A 15,191-nucleotide genomic window follows, 5' to 3' on the forward strand; every position below is an offset into this window, starting at 1 on the left:
CCTTGGAGGGCCACATCCAGCCCATGGGCCTTAGTTTCAGGACCCCTGATCTAAACATGAGGAAGAACTTCCTAATGGCAAGAGCTGATTGACAATGGAATAGCCTGCATCTTGTGTTGTGGAGTCTCTCTTTTGGAGGTTTTTAAAATCGAGGCTGGATGGCCATGTGTCAGGAGTATTTTGTGTATTTCTGCCTGGCAGGAAGTTGGACTGGATGGCTCTTCTGGTCTTTTCCAGTTTTGAGATTCTACTATACAAAAGAAACCAGGAGCATCTCTCTGCTACAGGTGCATAGACTCATTTGACAGCCTGCAAAATAAGACTAAAAATACTATGATTGTTAGGTGGCTTCTTAAATGGAATACAGACCCCACAAAAATGCAAAGACTTACAACTTGTCTCGAACTCTAGTTAGGTTGGCTCTGTGTGCACTGAAATTGCAAATGATAGGAGGTTGCTCTTTGAAAAAGTGTTCTGCGTGTGTGTGTGTGAGAGAGAGAGAGAGAGAGGGAGGGAGGGAGGGAGGGAGGGAGAGAGAGAGAGAGAGAGAGAGAGAGAGAGAGAGAGAGAGAGAGAGAGAGAGAGAGAGAGAGAGAGAGAGAGAGAGAGAGAGAGAGAGAGAGAGAGAGAGAGAGAGTTTTCGAGGCTTTAGTTCTAGCATTCCTGGCCTCTGGCCAAGCTGGCTAGGGCTTCTGGTAACTGAAGTCCAAAGTATATGGAGGACCAGGAAGGGTCATTATTGTAGTTCTGTGCCTTCCTCCATTTCCTTGAAGGACAAGGACGATGAAGCAAACACTTTCGTAAGTCTCTTATCTGCATCTTCTCCGCCCGTCGGAGTTGGGCAAGAAGCGGGGAGATGTATATATACATCTCTCTGTGTTGCCGACTTGGTACCTCTTGGGAGAGAGTCTCTTTCTCCGGCGGCTCTTCGCATCCTCCCGAGGAGTCCTTCTCCACGTCGGGTCCGGCTTAATTCCCACGAAATGGCAAGCAGGCCAGACTGTGCCAGGGAACAGCTGAAGCGCTGGAAAGAGGAGCGCGAATCTCAGGTACCAGACACCCCCCCCCCCTCCCCAATCAACCTGTTGGTATGCTCTGCCCGCCTCGAGTACCTAGTTTGCCTCGGATCGCACTAGGAATGCGTTGGAAGCCTTTCGGGCGGGCAAAACCATCGCTCCGCTAAAAGGGGTGGGGGGTGGGGTGGGGTTGGGCTCAAATCTTTTTTTGTTCTGGGCGACCAAGTAGGGATGGTCAGTCTGAGGTGGATGAGAAGGACGGAATGGTGCTAGCGAAGAAGATTTTTCGTTTGGACTGGCCAGAGGACAGCATCCCTCTCCCAGCTCCCTGCATCTGAGGACAGGCCTTTGGAGCTTTAACAGCGGTTTGGAGGCAAACGTGCAACTTTCTATCCCAGAGGAGCTTAGCATTTTGCCTTTAAAAAGCAAGCATCCTTCCCCGATCTCCATGACACGTGTGGCATCTGAGGGGTTCTGCTGCAGAACCAATGGGTGGTTCACTCAAATGGGTGCAAAGTGCAGGTTCAAATGCAAGTGGATAGTTAAGGATCCAAGCTCCTAATATGACTCTTTATATAGAAGATTACACTACACAAAATTTGTTCCTGGGTTATAAATGTCATTTCCTAATTGGTTCTATCATAAAAACATGGATTTTTTAAAATTAAATTGCAAAAACTTTGTAATAATAATAATAATAATAATAATAATAATAATAACTTTATTTCTAGACTGCCCTCTCTCCCCAGAGGGACTCAGGGTGGTTAATAGCAAACATTCAATAAACAGCGACATTCAATGCCACAACTACTTCACTTAATATCAAAAGTATAACATGACAATAACATACTCATTATAATAAAATTGGAAAAAACAATAAATTTAAACATAACACTCAGTAAAAACATTATTGCACAGAGCAGGACATCCTGCACATTTGAAAGATGTCCCCTCAAATACAGCACCGAAACATGAATCAAGGAACATGAAAGGCACTGCAGACTAATCCAACCAGAGAAGTCAGCCATACTTCCTTCCTTCCTTCCTTAGGCAATCCCTTGTCCGAGTATGATTGTCTTCCAGGTGGGGTGTCTTGGCGGTGGATACGTAGGTGACTGTGGAGCTCTATTCTTGACCCGCATATTCTATTAGGTTGGCTCTGTGGGTCAAGTCCGCCATAGCAGAGCACTTGATGAACCAACCAGGACACAGCCTATTATTTGAGAGCACAGAAATGCTGGATCACTCTCACAACCACCATGTCAGACTACACAGAGAAGCCATTGAAACCCACGAGCATGTGGACAATTTCCAATAGAAAGGAGGAAACCACGAAAATGAACAAAATCTGGCTACCAGTATTTTAAATCTCTAAAATCAGGACAGTAAATAAAGAACAATACTAAAAAAAACATAGGAATTCCAGACATGAATCAACCAGAGGCAGCTAACACCTTCCAACAAAGGATCCCCCCAGGCAGGAAGCAGCCAGACGTTGAAGCTGAAAGGCTATTCAATGCTAATCAAAGTGGCCAGTTTGCAACATTCACACTTGCCTCAGGCAGACAAGAGTTCTTTCTCCCACCCTAGACATTCTCACTTGCCTAGTTTCCAACAGACCTCACAACCTCTGAGGATGCCTGCCATAGATATGGGCGAAACATCAGGAGAGAATGCTTCTGGAACATGGCCATATAGCACAATTACTCACAACAACCTGGTGATTCCAGCCATGAAAGCCTTTGACAATAACTCAGAGTCTCAACCAATTCAACATAGTTTGTGGCAGCCACAAAAAGAAGTTTCTGGAGCATAACAATTACTTTCAAAGTAAGTACCGCACAATTAAACAGGAAATAGTATTTTCAAATCAGGATTTTTTTTAAAAAATTGTTACATAGTGTTATCTAACTCTTTCTTTGACTGGCATAGACTTTTTTTTCAGGGGTGGGTGGGGGGGAAGTAATGGATTAGTTGCTTTTTGTGCAATGCTTCTGTTTTGACTTTTCTGCACACAACTAACCCTCTGTGTTTCTGGATGTCGTTCTTTGCTTTTTACCATTTCACATGGATAATTGTCCAAGTACATAATCTGACACAATGGAGCCAAAGTCAAGCATTTCTAGTTATTTAAACCAGGTCAGGATGTGGACTAAAGAAAACCGGTTCCACAGATCCTGGAGTACAGTCACCCCAGATCCATCTGGAAAGACTTGCTGATTGCAGATCAATCTGAAGCAAGTAATATTATTTTCTTCTACCTTGCCTGATAAAAAGTATCATGTCCGATGAAATCAGTGCTGGACGAAAGTATTGCAAAGCGAGAAAGGGCTGTGTATCTGGTTTCTTTCTTCAAATACTTCAGCACTTGCCCTGCCTGCAGAAGCACTCTGTATTTTGGTCTTGAGTTCCTGCTCTGCATGGGATAAATCTACATTGGTGGATTTAAGCAGCTTTTATGTCTTATTTTGGAATTTCCTCTGAGTTTTTTCAATACAGTATTTCCAGTTGGATTCATGTTGCAGTGTGCATTGGGGGTATACATTTTGTGGACACAACCTTGAGAACAACTGGATTTTAGTGCAGATGTAGAAGGACCCTAAGACATTTGATTTGAATAGAAGAGATTTATACCCACTTACTTTCATGGGATTAAGTACTCATGCCTAGATGTACCAACTGTTACACTATGGATACTTGCTGCTCCCAGGATAGTCTCATATTTTGCAAATAATACTGATGCTCATTAACAGAGGAGGATGGCAGGACAGAGATCGAGGCAGGGCAGTTATCTATTATCTGAGTAGGACTAAGAGAGAGTGTCATGAGATGATGTTGTAGTTGGAATGGAATGCAGATAAACTACAGTTCACATGAAGAAAATAACTGAGCTTAGCAATGCTTGCTGTAGTGAGAGGTCGTTTATGTAATGAATAAAAGGAAAGGACTAGAAATTGTTTTATAGCTATCTAGGTCACTTTGGTCAAGTCCCACATTATCAGATTCAGAGCAAACACAAACCTTGGTTTTTTGTGTGTTTTCCGGGCTGTATGGCCATGTTCCAGAAGCATTCTCTCCTGATGTTTCGCCCACATCTATGGCAGGCATCCTCAGAGGTTGTGAAGTAAATTGGAAAAAAATAAGCAAGGATGGTTTATATATCTGTGGAAGGTCCAGGGTGGGAGAAGGAACTCTTGTCTGTTGGAGGTCAGTGTGAGTGCTGTAATTAATCACCTTGATTCATGTTCTGGCTTCTTCCTGCCTGGGGGAATCTAAACTTCATGGAAGGAAATTAAACTTCATGATGATTAGCTAACATTTGGAAGTTTTGTGCAGGTTGTGAAAAGCCTACACATTGGCCAGTTATTCATTTTCTTGATGCACCATGCAAAAGGATGAACTGAGCAAACTATGTGAAGTCTTCAAAGGTCACTTTATACATGAACTGTGAAAGCATCCTTTCTATGTAAGCATAACTTGATAGTCTTGGAAGCCATAATAGGACCTGCCCAAGTTTACATTCAACTGATGCTCGGGAAGATGTAGGCCATGTTATTTCTGTACTTAATATCTTGAACCTTCAGGCTGTATGTGCTTGCAGTGAAGGAGCAGTTTTCAATAGGTGTGAATTAATCAAGTGACTTTATTTGATACTAATTTAAGTATGACTGAATGGATATATAGATTGCTTATAATTCTTATATATGCACTTTAGGTAAGAGCAATATTCATGTTGATCACCAAAACTATTAGATAAAATAAATTTCCTATTGAAAGGTTCATGGATAATTTTTAACTAGAAAGAAATTGGAAATTTTGGGTTGACCTGTTGTTTTAAATTGGGGCTGCATTAGTGGGCTATATTAATGTCAACTCCTTCTCTTGCAGGCCTTTGGGAGCTGCTATATACTGTTTTGGGGTTTTTTTATGCCCCGCCCCACCCCAAAATGATTAGGTTGCAGTGCAAGGTATGAGAGTGTAAAAACAAAATTCCTGGGAAACCATGGTTTTCTCATCTCCAGTTTAGTCATTATAATAAACTGCAAACACTGCAAAAACAAAAAACAAAAACAAAACAAAACATGCTCTTGTTCTCATTGAGCTGGCAGAGCCTTTGAAGGCTCAAGTAGGACGCGAAAGATCAATAAGTGATATTTATATTTATATCTGGGCTAGGCTTTTTCTTTATCTCATAACAGCTTTCCACGGGCATGTCAAGTTAGTTCATTAAGCAGTCTTCACTTTGAATTGAGTCTCATAATGCCTGTCTCATCTGGAGAGCAGATAAATAAACTGATTTCAGATTCTGTTTGTCTCGATATGTCTTATTGCAACAGGTGTTGTAAAAGGCTTCACTGAATAAACTTGCTCACAGTGTCAGATACAAGGGGGTGATGAGAGACAAATGTAGGGTTAGAAATAATAATAAACTTTAAAAAAACTTTCTTTCTATCCTGCCACCATCTCCCCGAAGGGACGTGGGGCGGCTAACAAAATACAGCAAAGTGTTGCATATAGATAATACATAAATCGCAAACAATAAAACCAGTAAATTACAATCATTCACATACATAATTACAATGTAAAACATTAACATTCATAAAATACAGTCATAGCTGCAGATAAAAACAAGTTGTTTCTATTGAAATAGTAGTTTTTAAAATTGCTGACTTTGAATGCTCATAGATTACATCCATTTCTTTGTGGTTATCTGATCAAGAATTTAAATGCATCGTCTAGTGCACAACTAAGCACCTGAAGATAAAAACAAAGCTTTTATCATCTGAATGCATCTATATAGAGGGTGTAAAAAAGATTAAAAGTGCTTAACCCACTCAAACATATATGAGTAGCAGAAGGCTCATGTGCTTAAGTGGGTGGAGCAGTGGCTGTAGTGGAAGACGCTTAAACATTCATGCAATAACACTTCTGTTGATTTATCTGCAAAATTGGATAATATTCACCAGAATTTCATGATTGCTTAATAGCTTATTTTCCTTTTTAAGTCTGGCTTCAAGTTACTTTTATTATTACTTTTGTAAAGAACTTCCGCTTCATTTTGGAAGCATAATTCTGTCTGCTACGCATGAATTCTTGATGTTTTAGTGCCATAATCTGTATTTTTCTACAAGCAATTGTGATTACATACATATGCCATTGTCACAGAATGGTTTGAGTAATATCTATTTTACTTATTTGTTTGGCACCTGTTAATGCTAAACAAATTGGAGCCCCCGGTGGTGCAGTGTGTTAAAGCGTTGAGCTGCTGAACTTGCAGACCGAAAGGCTGCATATTCAAATCCGGGGAGCGGAGTGAGCGCTTGCTGTTAGCTCCAGCTTCTGCTAACCTAGCAGTTTGGAAACATGCAAATGTGAGTAGATCAATAGGTACTGATCCGGTGGGAAGGTAACGGCGCTCCATGCAGTCATGTTGGCCACATGACCTTGGAGGTGTCTACGGACAATGGTGGCTCTTCGGCTTAGAAATGGAGATGAGCACCAACCCCCAGTCAGCCATGACTGAACTTAACATCAAGGGAAACCTTTACCATTACCTAATGCCAAAAGGTCCACTTGATGTGGTTGATTCAATAAAATGACAAGAATAATTTCATGCTAACATATGGTTACAAAATACAAAATATTAAAAATAATAAAAGAGGTCTTTTATTTATCGTGTCAGAAGCGAATTGAGAATACGATTATAATGTAACATGAGAGAAGCTTTCCCACAGGATGATAATACATCCGGGCGTCCCCTGGGCAACGTCTTTGAGGATGGCTGATTCTTTCACACCAGAAGCGACTTGCAGTATGTAACCAACCACACAAAAGGGATACCTAAATAATAATTTAAAAACATATGTAATTTAAAAGCAAATAAATACCCGAACCAGTCTTATCTTAATTGACAAAAGCAGATGTAAACATCTATGTTCTAGAATCTTTTTAAAACATATGACAAATAAGTATATTATACATTAAATAAAACACATGAAATTTAATTTTAAATTCCTGAGACAAGATTTTTTTTTAATATGGGTAAATTGTGTCATTTATTTTGTTAATGTTAGCTTGAAAGTTTCAGGTTAAAACACAAGCATTGTTAACTACTTAGGTATCATGCAGTTTCTAAATCCCATTACAGTAGAGTCTCACTTATCCAACACTCGCTTATCCAACGTTCTGGATTATCCAACGCATTTTTGTAGTCAATGTTTTCAATATGTTGTGATATTTTGGAGCTAAATTCATAAATACAGTAATTACTACATAGCATTACTGCGTATTGAACTACTCTTTCTGCCAAATTTGTTGTCTAACATGATGTTTTGGTGCTTCATTTGTAAATTCATAACCTAATTTGATATTTAATAGGCTTTTCCTTAATGCCTCCTTATTATCCAACATATTCGCTTATCCAACATTCTGCCGGCCCGTTTATGTTGGATAAGTGAGACTCTACTGTATTTCGAACTCATCCAGACAGGCCCAAATCCCTGGCAATGTTGCACTTTTACTGGAGGTGCCCAAACAACACCTCGAGTAAAAGAGGATCAATTTGAGACAAAGCAGGAAATCCTGCTTTTCCTGAATTAATTTGATAGCCCATTAGACCTGGGCTTTTGTGAAAGTCGTGGATCTCCTGTGGTAAAAGGCCCACGGAGAGTCCTGGGACTGCCTGGGGGTCAGTCCTGACACCCATCTCACACCTTTTGGGCTCCTGGAGCCCAAAAATGCAGATGGCACGCACTCCCTTCCCAAACATTCCCCAAAATCGTTAAAAATAAAAAGACAATGTACTGGGCGCCATTAGACCTTTCTTCAGGTCAGATGGAACATACCAGTGATGTGTGAGGAGATGGGGGAGCCAGGAGTGATTTGGGGGCCCCCATCTCCTCGCGCAACATTGATAGGTTCCATCAGACCTGAAGAGAGGCCTAATGGTGCCTAGTAAGTTTTCTTTTTATTTTAAAGGTTTTTTTTGGGGGGGGGTGGGGGGGTTGGATAGCATGTGGATATCCAATGGGCAAAGCCCATTTTTCCCCGGCTGTGCAGATTTAAACGTGCTCCAGAGTAGGTTTAATGTATGTCTGGAACTACCCTTCAAAGGCTTACATATGCTGATTCATGAAAGTACAGTTGGCCCTTCACATTTACAGGTTTGACCTTTTGCAGATTGAATTATTCAGATTTAATTAAAATGCAATGTTTCTGTATGAATCTCTAGATCAGTGATTCTTAACCCGGGGTCCCCAGATGTTGTTGGCCTACAACTCCCAGAAATCCCAGCCAGTTTACCAGCTGTTGGGATTTCTGGGAGGTGAAGGCCAAAAACATCTGGGGACCCCAGGTTGAGATGCACTGCTCTAGATCCTTCATTGCAACTTCCTCTGGAAGCTGATCCTAGCGTACCAGAGCATCTGTCAATTCCTAGAGAAGTACAGCATTATCCCTGGTTAAAAAAAAATAGAAGTGATATCCCTCAATTATACATATATTGGTCTTCTAAGGTGTAATTCCTCCTGTGAAACAAAATTCAAAAAAGCAATGTTTCCTGTAGCATAAGGAGCACAATTACCTCAGGTGTCTCTCAACACGATTCCTTCCACTAAGCCACCAAAAACGTAGATGATTATGTGTACCTTTCATTGGTTTAATTTGGCCCACCTTTTATTGAATCTAGGAGCCAGATGCTGTGACTACAGCAGCCGGAATCCCAGTGGGAGACAAGCTAAATGTCCTGACTGTGGGTCCACGAGGTCCTCTCTTGGTTCAGGATGCGGTTTTCATTGATGAGATGGCACATTTTGACCGAGAGAGGATTCCTGAAAGAGTTGTTCATGCCAAAGGAGCAGGTTTGTGTTAAAGAGTATGTTCTATATTTGTTTCTTGTAAAACATAGAATATCAACATTGTGAGCTACTTACAGGATTGTAGAGAACACCGTTTTGTATACAGGAGGAACAAGAAAAGGGTTCATCATAGCATTTCCCTCTCCCATGGAAAGTTGAGAAATGCACATTAGTTTTCCACAATTTATTGTCTGAAGAGATAATTTTTGCATAGTTGTATAACTGATATTTTAATGCAGAATTTTAAATTTAAAAAACACAAGCCATCTCTTTGCACATTATTACTAGTATACATGAATTACCTATATGGAAAATTGAAAATGTGGGAAAATATGTGGTGTAGATAGGAGCCAAGGAATTGTGAATGTAAGTTAGGCCGCTTCTACACTGCCATATAAAATCCAGATTATCTGCTTTGAGTTGGCTTGTATGGCTGTGTAGACTCATATAATCCAGTTCAAAGAAGACAATATGGATTATCTGCTTTGATAATCTGAATTATATGGCAGTGTAGAAAAGGCCTTAGTATGTCCAAGAACGTTTTGATCCTGGGTTTCTGGAAAACCTTTTAAGTTTGAGTGGAATTTTTAAATGCTCAAAGGGAAGCATTCAATGTATCCTATTCAGGGATTGGGCTATCCTAAAATACTGTAGATATTGAGTCAGAATAGGTTGTGAATTGCAAATGCTTTGTTCTTCTTAAAGCAAGACTATTTCTTTCCAAGGATGAGAAAAATACATTAAAGATTAATTATTAGATCAATGGCTATTTTAATATGGAAAATATGAATTATTTCTGCTATTTCAAAGGTGGTATTCCATGTGAGATATACCTCCCAGTCAGATTCTTGGCAGGTATCAATTCTTTGCTGTATATTGCCTGAAACAGAAGATTGTAGCAACATGCCTTTTAAAAGAACACAAAATAGAGTATATATTTTCAAATGTATCAAATACATATTTTAGAAAGAAATTATGGATAGACCACCTGCCCTGGATTTTGCCTTAATATTTAAGCCCACAGCACTGTCCATGATTTTATTTACAAATATGCAAGGCAGAGTATATTGTTACATGAATGAAAATGTGTTCATCATGCTGAAGGGCTTTATTCCTGTCACCTCCATTCACCTTCCCTTTGCATTAAAAATAATTTGCTGTTCTCATTTAATTGCATTCCCCTCTGACAGTACTCAGTGCCACAATGCAGGCCTTTCCTTTTAGGCAGTGGTTCCCCAACTTTGGGTCTCCAGGTGTTTTGGACTTCAGCTCCCACAGTTCCTAACAGCTGGTAAACTGGCTGGAATTTCTGGGAGTCGAAGTCCAAAACACCTGGAGACCCAAAGGTTGGGAACCACTGCTCTTAGGGAATGTAAGGGCCACTTTCTCTAGATTACTGCCAGAAGCGACAAGCAAAGTCATGGATCCTGAATTGCTTGTGACTGGCAGGAGTGGCCCACGACTTGAATGGCACCCTTTAGATTTTTCCACCAGCTGAGTGGGGTTTTTGCAATTCCTTTATTTTTGCAATATCTATTGCCTGTTTACTTATTCTATTAGATATTATTATCCCTAAGTTCTTGATCTCTTTGTTTTCACAGAAAAGTAACATTTTAAAATATTTTCAGGTGCTTTTGGCTATTTTGAAGTGACTCATGATATCACCCAATATTGCAAAGCAACGGTATTTGAGCATATTGGTAAAAGAACTCCAATTGCTATTCGATTTTCTGTTGTTGGTAAGGCTTTTACAAATCTTGGTTTGTATTTTCACCACATTTGATTTTATGCACCATCCACCGATAATTTGATCAATTATCCTCACTGATTTCCTCAGTGTGAAAGTCTTTAATTTTTCATAATTACATAGAATTACATAATTACAAGTAACATATATCAGAAATTTCTGTTGAAAGTGTGTTGCATTCTATCCACATATTCGTGCTCCTTGACTAAATGGTAATACTATTTAAATTTATGAAACCAAAAATTGAGCCACATGCCTGTATTAAATAGGTTTGCATTATACTTTGGAATATCTGCATTGTTGATCTGAGATATGTTGTTTATTATACTTCTGTGTAATTGTGATAGTATGAAAGATATTCAACACACATATATAGAAGATTTACTTTATAAGTAACAGCGCTTTTGTATAGGTCTCTCCTCGTGTTTGCACATTTTCTGGGAAAGATCCCCTTCCTGTGCAGATGAAATAGAGTCCTCAGCAGATCAAAACAGGAAATTGTGCACATTCTCTCTTGATTCAATTCTTCCTCAAATACTGTAAATGTCACTATCAGTAAGGGGAGACTTTTGAATTTTGGGATTGTTCAGTGATGGCTGGGAAGACAATACATTTATGAAATAGGGTCTCCACAAATCTGTTCCCAAGATAAACTGCAAGATACATGCTTAGAACTTTAATGGTATCAGTGAAATCACCTGCATCTAAAATGCATGCTTGTTTCTGTAGTAAAGTCCAGTAAAACTGAGGTTAAAAAGTTAGATAATGATGTGACTTGAATCATTTGTCGGGGCAGAATGCAATTCCCAGTGTGTAATGTTGGTAAACTTTTGTTTTATAGCTGGTGAATCGGGTTCAGCTGACACAGTTCGTGATCCTCGAGGCTTTGCAATGAAATTCTATACAGAAGAGGGAAACTGGGACCTTGTAGGGAACAACACTCCCATCTTCTTTATTAGAGATGCAATTCTGGTATTGTGAATTAAGGCAGAAGTTATTTATGAAATTTTGGCTCTCTTATTTCCATAAGACATTTTTCCTAAAAACCAAGTTTAAAATCTTATGCCAGAGGTTCATCTTTATAAAACCACAGACCATCATCTAAAAAGCCAGTCATGCCCAGTGGCAGCATCTGCAGAGCCAGTTGTTTATCTTGACTATTTTTCTCTCCTTCCCTAAACCATGCTCTTCAATGGAGAGGAGAAATAAAATGACAACCTGTACATTAAGGTGCTTCCGCTTTCTATACAGAGCCTCATAATTCCTTTTGATATCCTTAAGGCTATGCCAGTAACAGTTGGTTCCCTTGACAAGTCTTGTCAGCCTCTTTGTAGCATCATAGATTTTTGCCCCAAAGAGACAACACACTTCTTGAGACACCCTATCAGACCAGCAAACTTCCTTCTCATCAAGCAGCCCTGTACCACCACCACATGTCTCCTCTGGGAACTGGCAAGAGCCATTCCAGGTGCTGAATCTTCCAAAGCCACCTGTGCAGCCTCTGAGGACTGATACTGTTGCTCTTGTTGCTATTCCCTTGTCATCACTGATAAGAGACAGAGCTTTACTCAACTCTGTAGCTCAAAATTCACAAAATTGGTATTTCTTCTCCAGGGTATCTCATCTATATATATAAAAGAGTGATGGCATCAGGGCAGCGGACAAAACAACAAAACTACAGGCCCCCCAACCTCGAAATTTGACAACACAACCCATTGTCCACGGCTCTAGGTTGATACAACAAAAAGAAAAGAAAAATAAAGTCCTAATTAGAGGGAGAGGAATAATTGTTTTTATCCAATTGCTGCCAGTTAGAAGGCTAAGCTCCATCCACTTGGTCTCCTAGCAACCCACTCAGCCCAGGGAACAGGCAGAGTTAGGCTTTACTTAGGCCTCTTCCACAGATTATCTAATTTGCACTGGATTATATGGCAGTGTAGACTCAAGGACCTTCCACACAGCAATATAACCCATTTAGAATCTTATATTATCTGCTTTGAACTGGATTATCTTGACTCCACACTGCCATATAATCCACTTCAGTGTGCATTTTATACAGCTGTGAAGAAGGGACCTCATATAATCCAGTTCTAAGCAGATAATATAACATTATCAATATACAGTAGGGTCTCACTTATCCAACATAAACAGGCTGGCAGAACGTTGGATAAGTGAATATGATGGATAATAAGAAGGAATTCAGGAAGAGCCGATTAAACATCAAATTAGGTCATCATTATACAAATTAAGCACCAAAACATCATGTTATACAACAAATTTGACAGAAAAAGTAGTTCCATGCGCAGTAATGCTATGTAGTAATTACTGTATTTACAAATTTACCACTAAAATATCACAATGAATTTAAAACTCTGACTACAAAAGCATTGACTACTAAAAGGCAGACTGTGTTGGATAATCCAGAACATTGGATAAGTGAATGTTGGATAAGTGAGATTCTACTGTAATATGAAATAATTCCTGTGATAGAATAATACAGAACAATACAATCTCTAAAACCAGGACAGTAAATAAAGAGCAACACTCTGAAAGCAGGGAAATTGGGAATTCCACAAAGAAAACAATCAGGGCCAGCTAACATCTCCCAAGAAAGGATTCTTCCAGAAAGGAAGCTGAGAAGGGAGTGAAGCAGTGTCTATTACCAAAGTCGTCGTCATCATTATTATTATTATTATTATTATTATTATTATTATTATTATGTTTATTATGTTGCTGTGAACTGTGAAAATGAATACAATCTGGCTACAAGTATTCAAAAACACTAAGATCAGAATATAGAAAAATTACTGTGGTATAATAAAACAGAACAATGCAATCTCTAAAATCAGAACACTAAATAAAGAACAACTCTCTGAAAACAGTGGAATTGCACACAGGAAACAATCAGGGCCAGCTAACACCTCCCAACAAAGTATTCCCATCACCAAAGTCTGGCAAATCCTCTCTTTTCTCAGGGCCACAGACAGTAGAAGCACATAAAATATTGCAAACAACACCACTCTGAAAACAAGGGAATTCCAGACAGGAAACAATCCGGGCCAGCTAACACCTCCCAACAAAAACTTCGCTCAGGGAGGAAACAGCCAGGCTTTAAAGCTGCAAGGCCATTACATGCTAATCATTTTCCCTAATTGCAGCATTCATACTTGCCTCCAACAGACAAAACAAAAATCAGAAATATTGTATATTCACAACCTTTAGGAAATAATATCCCCTGATGGCGCAGCGAGTTAAAGCGCTGAGCTGCTGAACTTCTGGACCGAAAGGTTTGAATTGGGGGAGCGGAGAGAGCCCCTACTGCTAGCCCCAGCTTCTGCCAACCCAGAAGTTCGAAAACATGCAAATGAGAGTAGATGAATAGGTACTGCTCCAGCGGGAAGGTAACAGCTCTCTATGCAGTCAAGCCGGCCACATGACCTTGGAGGAGTCTACGGACAACGTTAGTACTTGGCTTAGAAATGAAGATGACCACCAACCCCCAGAGACAGACACGACTGGACTTAATGTCAGGGGAAAACCTTTACCCTTTACCTTAACTACCACAATTCCTCAATACTTTATTTCCCATACCATCATACTTCGCCACAGCAACGCGTGGCTGGGCACAACTAGTATTCCTCTAAAAGGTGACTTCCTGTGGTTGGGAACTGATCTCCTCAGAGATAGCCCTTGTGTTTTCCTTTCCAACATAGTCTCTGTCCAAGAAAACCAAATGCTTCTTAGTATGCCAAAAAGTAGCCCCAAAGTCCTTAATTTGCTAGATCTTCTATTCCAACAGGGCACTAATTTGCACTTACTGCAGAGGTAGCTAGCTACCCACATTCTACAGCAAGAACACAAGCATTCCACAGCTTTTGCAGGTGACTACAGCTAATGCAAAACATCATTGGGCTTGCCTGTTCTCTGAGCTCTTCTCCAAGATCCTGGGATTAGGGCTGCAGCTGGTATAATTAAAGAGTCAAATGTATGAGCCTGATAAATTTTATCTTGACAATAGCTGATGTCTCATCATAGCCTGCTTGTGGGCCCTGTCATTTGTGCTATGCTAGAAATGCTGTAACTGCAATCTTATGTACCCAGGAATAACAACCAGACATAGTTACATACAATGCCAAACACTTGAAGGAGCACAGTTTGAGTAACACTGCTCTAGATCCTCCTCCAACTGAGTCTCTGGCCCACTTCTCAGCAGATGGCATGTCCCTTGAGACTCTCTGCTCAGGAGAACAAGCTGTGCATACACACAAAGTAAAAATATAGCACTAATGCATACACAAGCTAGTCTCCACTCAGGTCACATGAACAACCAGCCTTAAACTGACAAAATATCCCAAAAGATTCTCCTGGATTGCAGAGGTTAAATTGAAAAGAAAAGCCCACCTTATTCTGTTTCTTCCAGTATGCCCACATAAGATTCCTATTGGTTGAGCCCGTTTGCTGAGCTCCTAGGACAGGGAGAAAGATAGTGGCTAGTACTAAAGGATTAGCCAAATATATTTGGAATCTAAGAATAATGATAGATTGAATAGTACTCCTAAATTACACCCATGA

At 39.9% G+C, this 15,191-nt stretch overlaps 1 protein-coding gene across 1 annotated transcript in view; it reads left to right on the forward strand.

The window, feature by feature from the left end:
• The first annotated feature begins 816 nt into the window (after positions 1–816).
• Positions 817–15,191, forward strand: part of LOC103279986 (catalase) — a 29,004-nt gene continuing 14,629 nt past the window's right edge. Inside the window, exons 1-4 of the mRNA XM_062967864.1 lie at positions 817–1,049; positions 8,704–8,875; positions 10,501–10,611; positions 11,461–11,591. Coding sequence (XP_062823934.1) covers positions 984–1,049; positions 8,704–8,875; positions 10,501–10,611; positions 11,461–11,591 — 480 coding nt within the window. The 5' untranslated portion in view covers positions 817–983. The remainder of the gene's footprint in view (positions 1,050–8,703; positions 8,876–10,500; positions 10,612–11,460; positions 11,592–15,191) is intronic.

Source organism: Anolis carolinensis, chromosome 1, assembly GCF_035594765.1.
Source record: "Anolis carolinensis isolate JA03-04 chromosome 1, rAnoCar3.1.pri, whole genome shotgun sequence".
In the NCBI taxonomy this organism is placed as follows: Eukaryota; Metazoa; Chordata; class Lepidosauria; order Squamata; family Dactyloidae; genus Anolis; species Anolis carolinensis.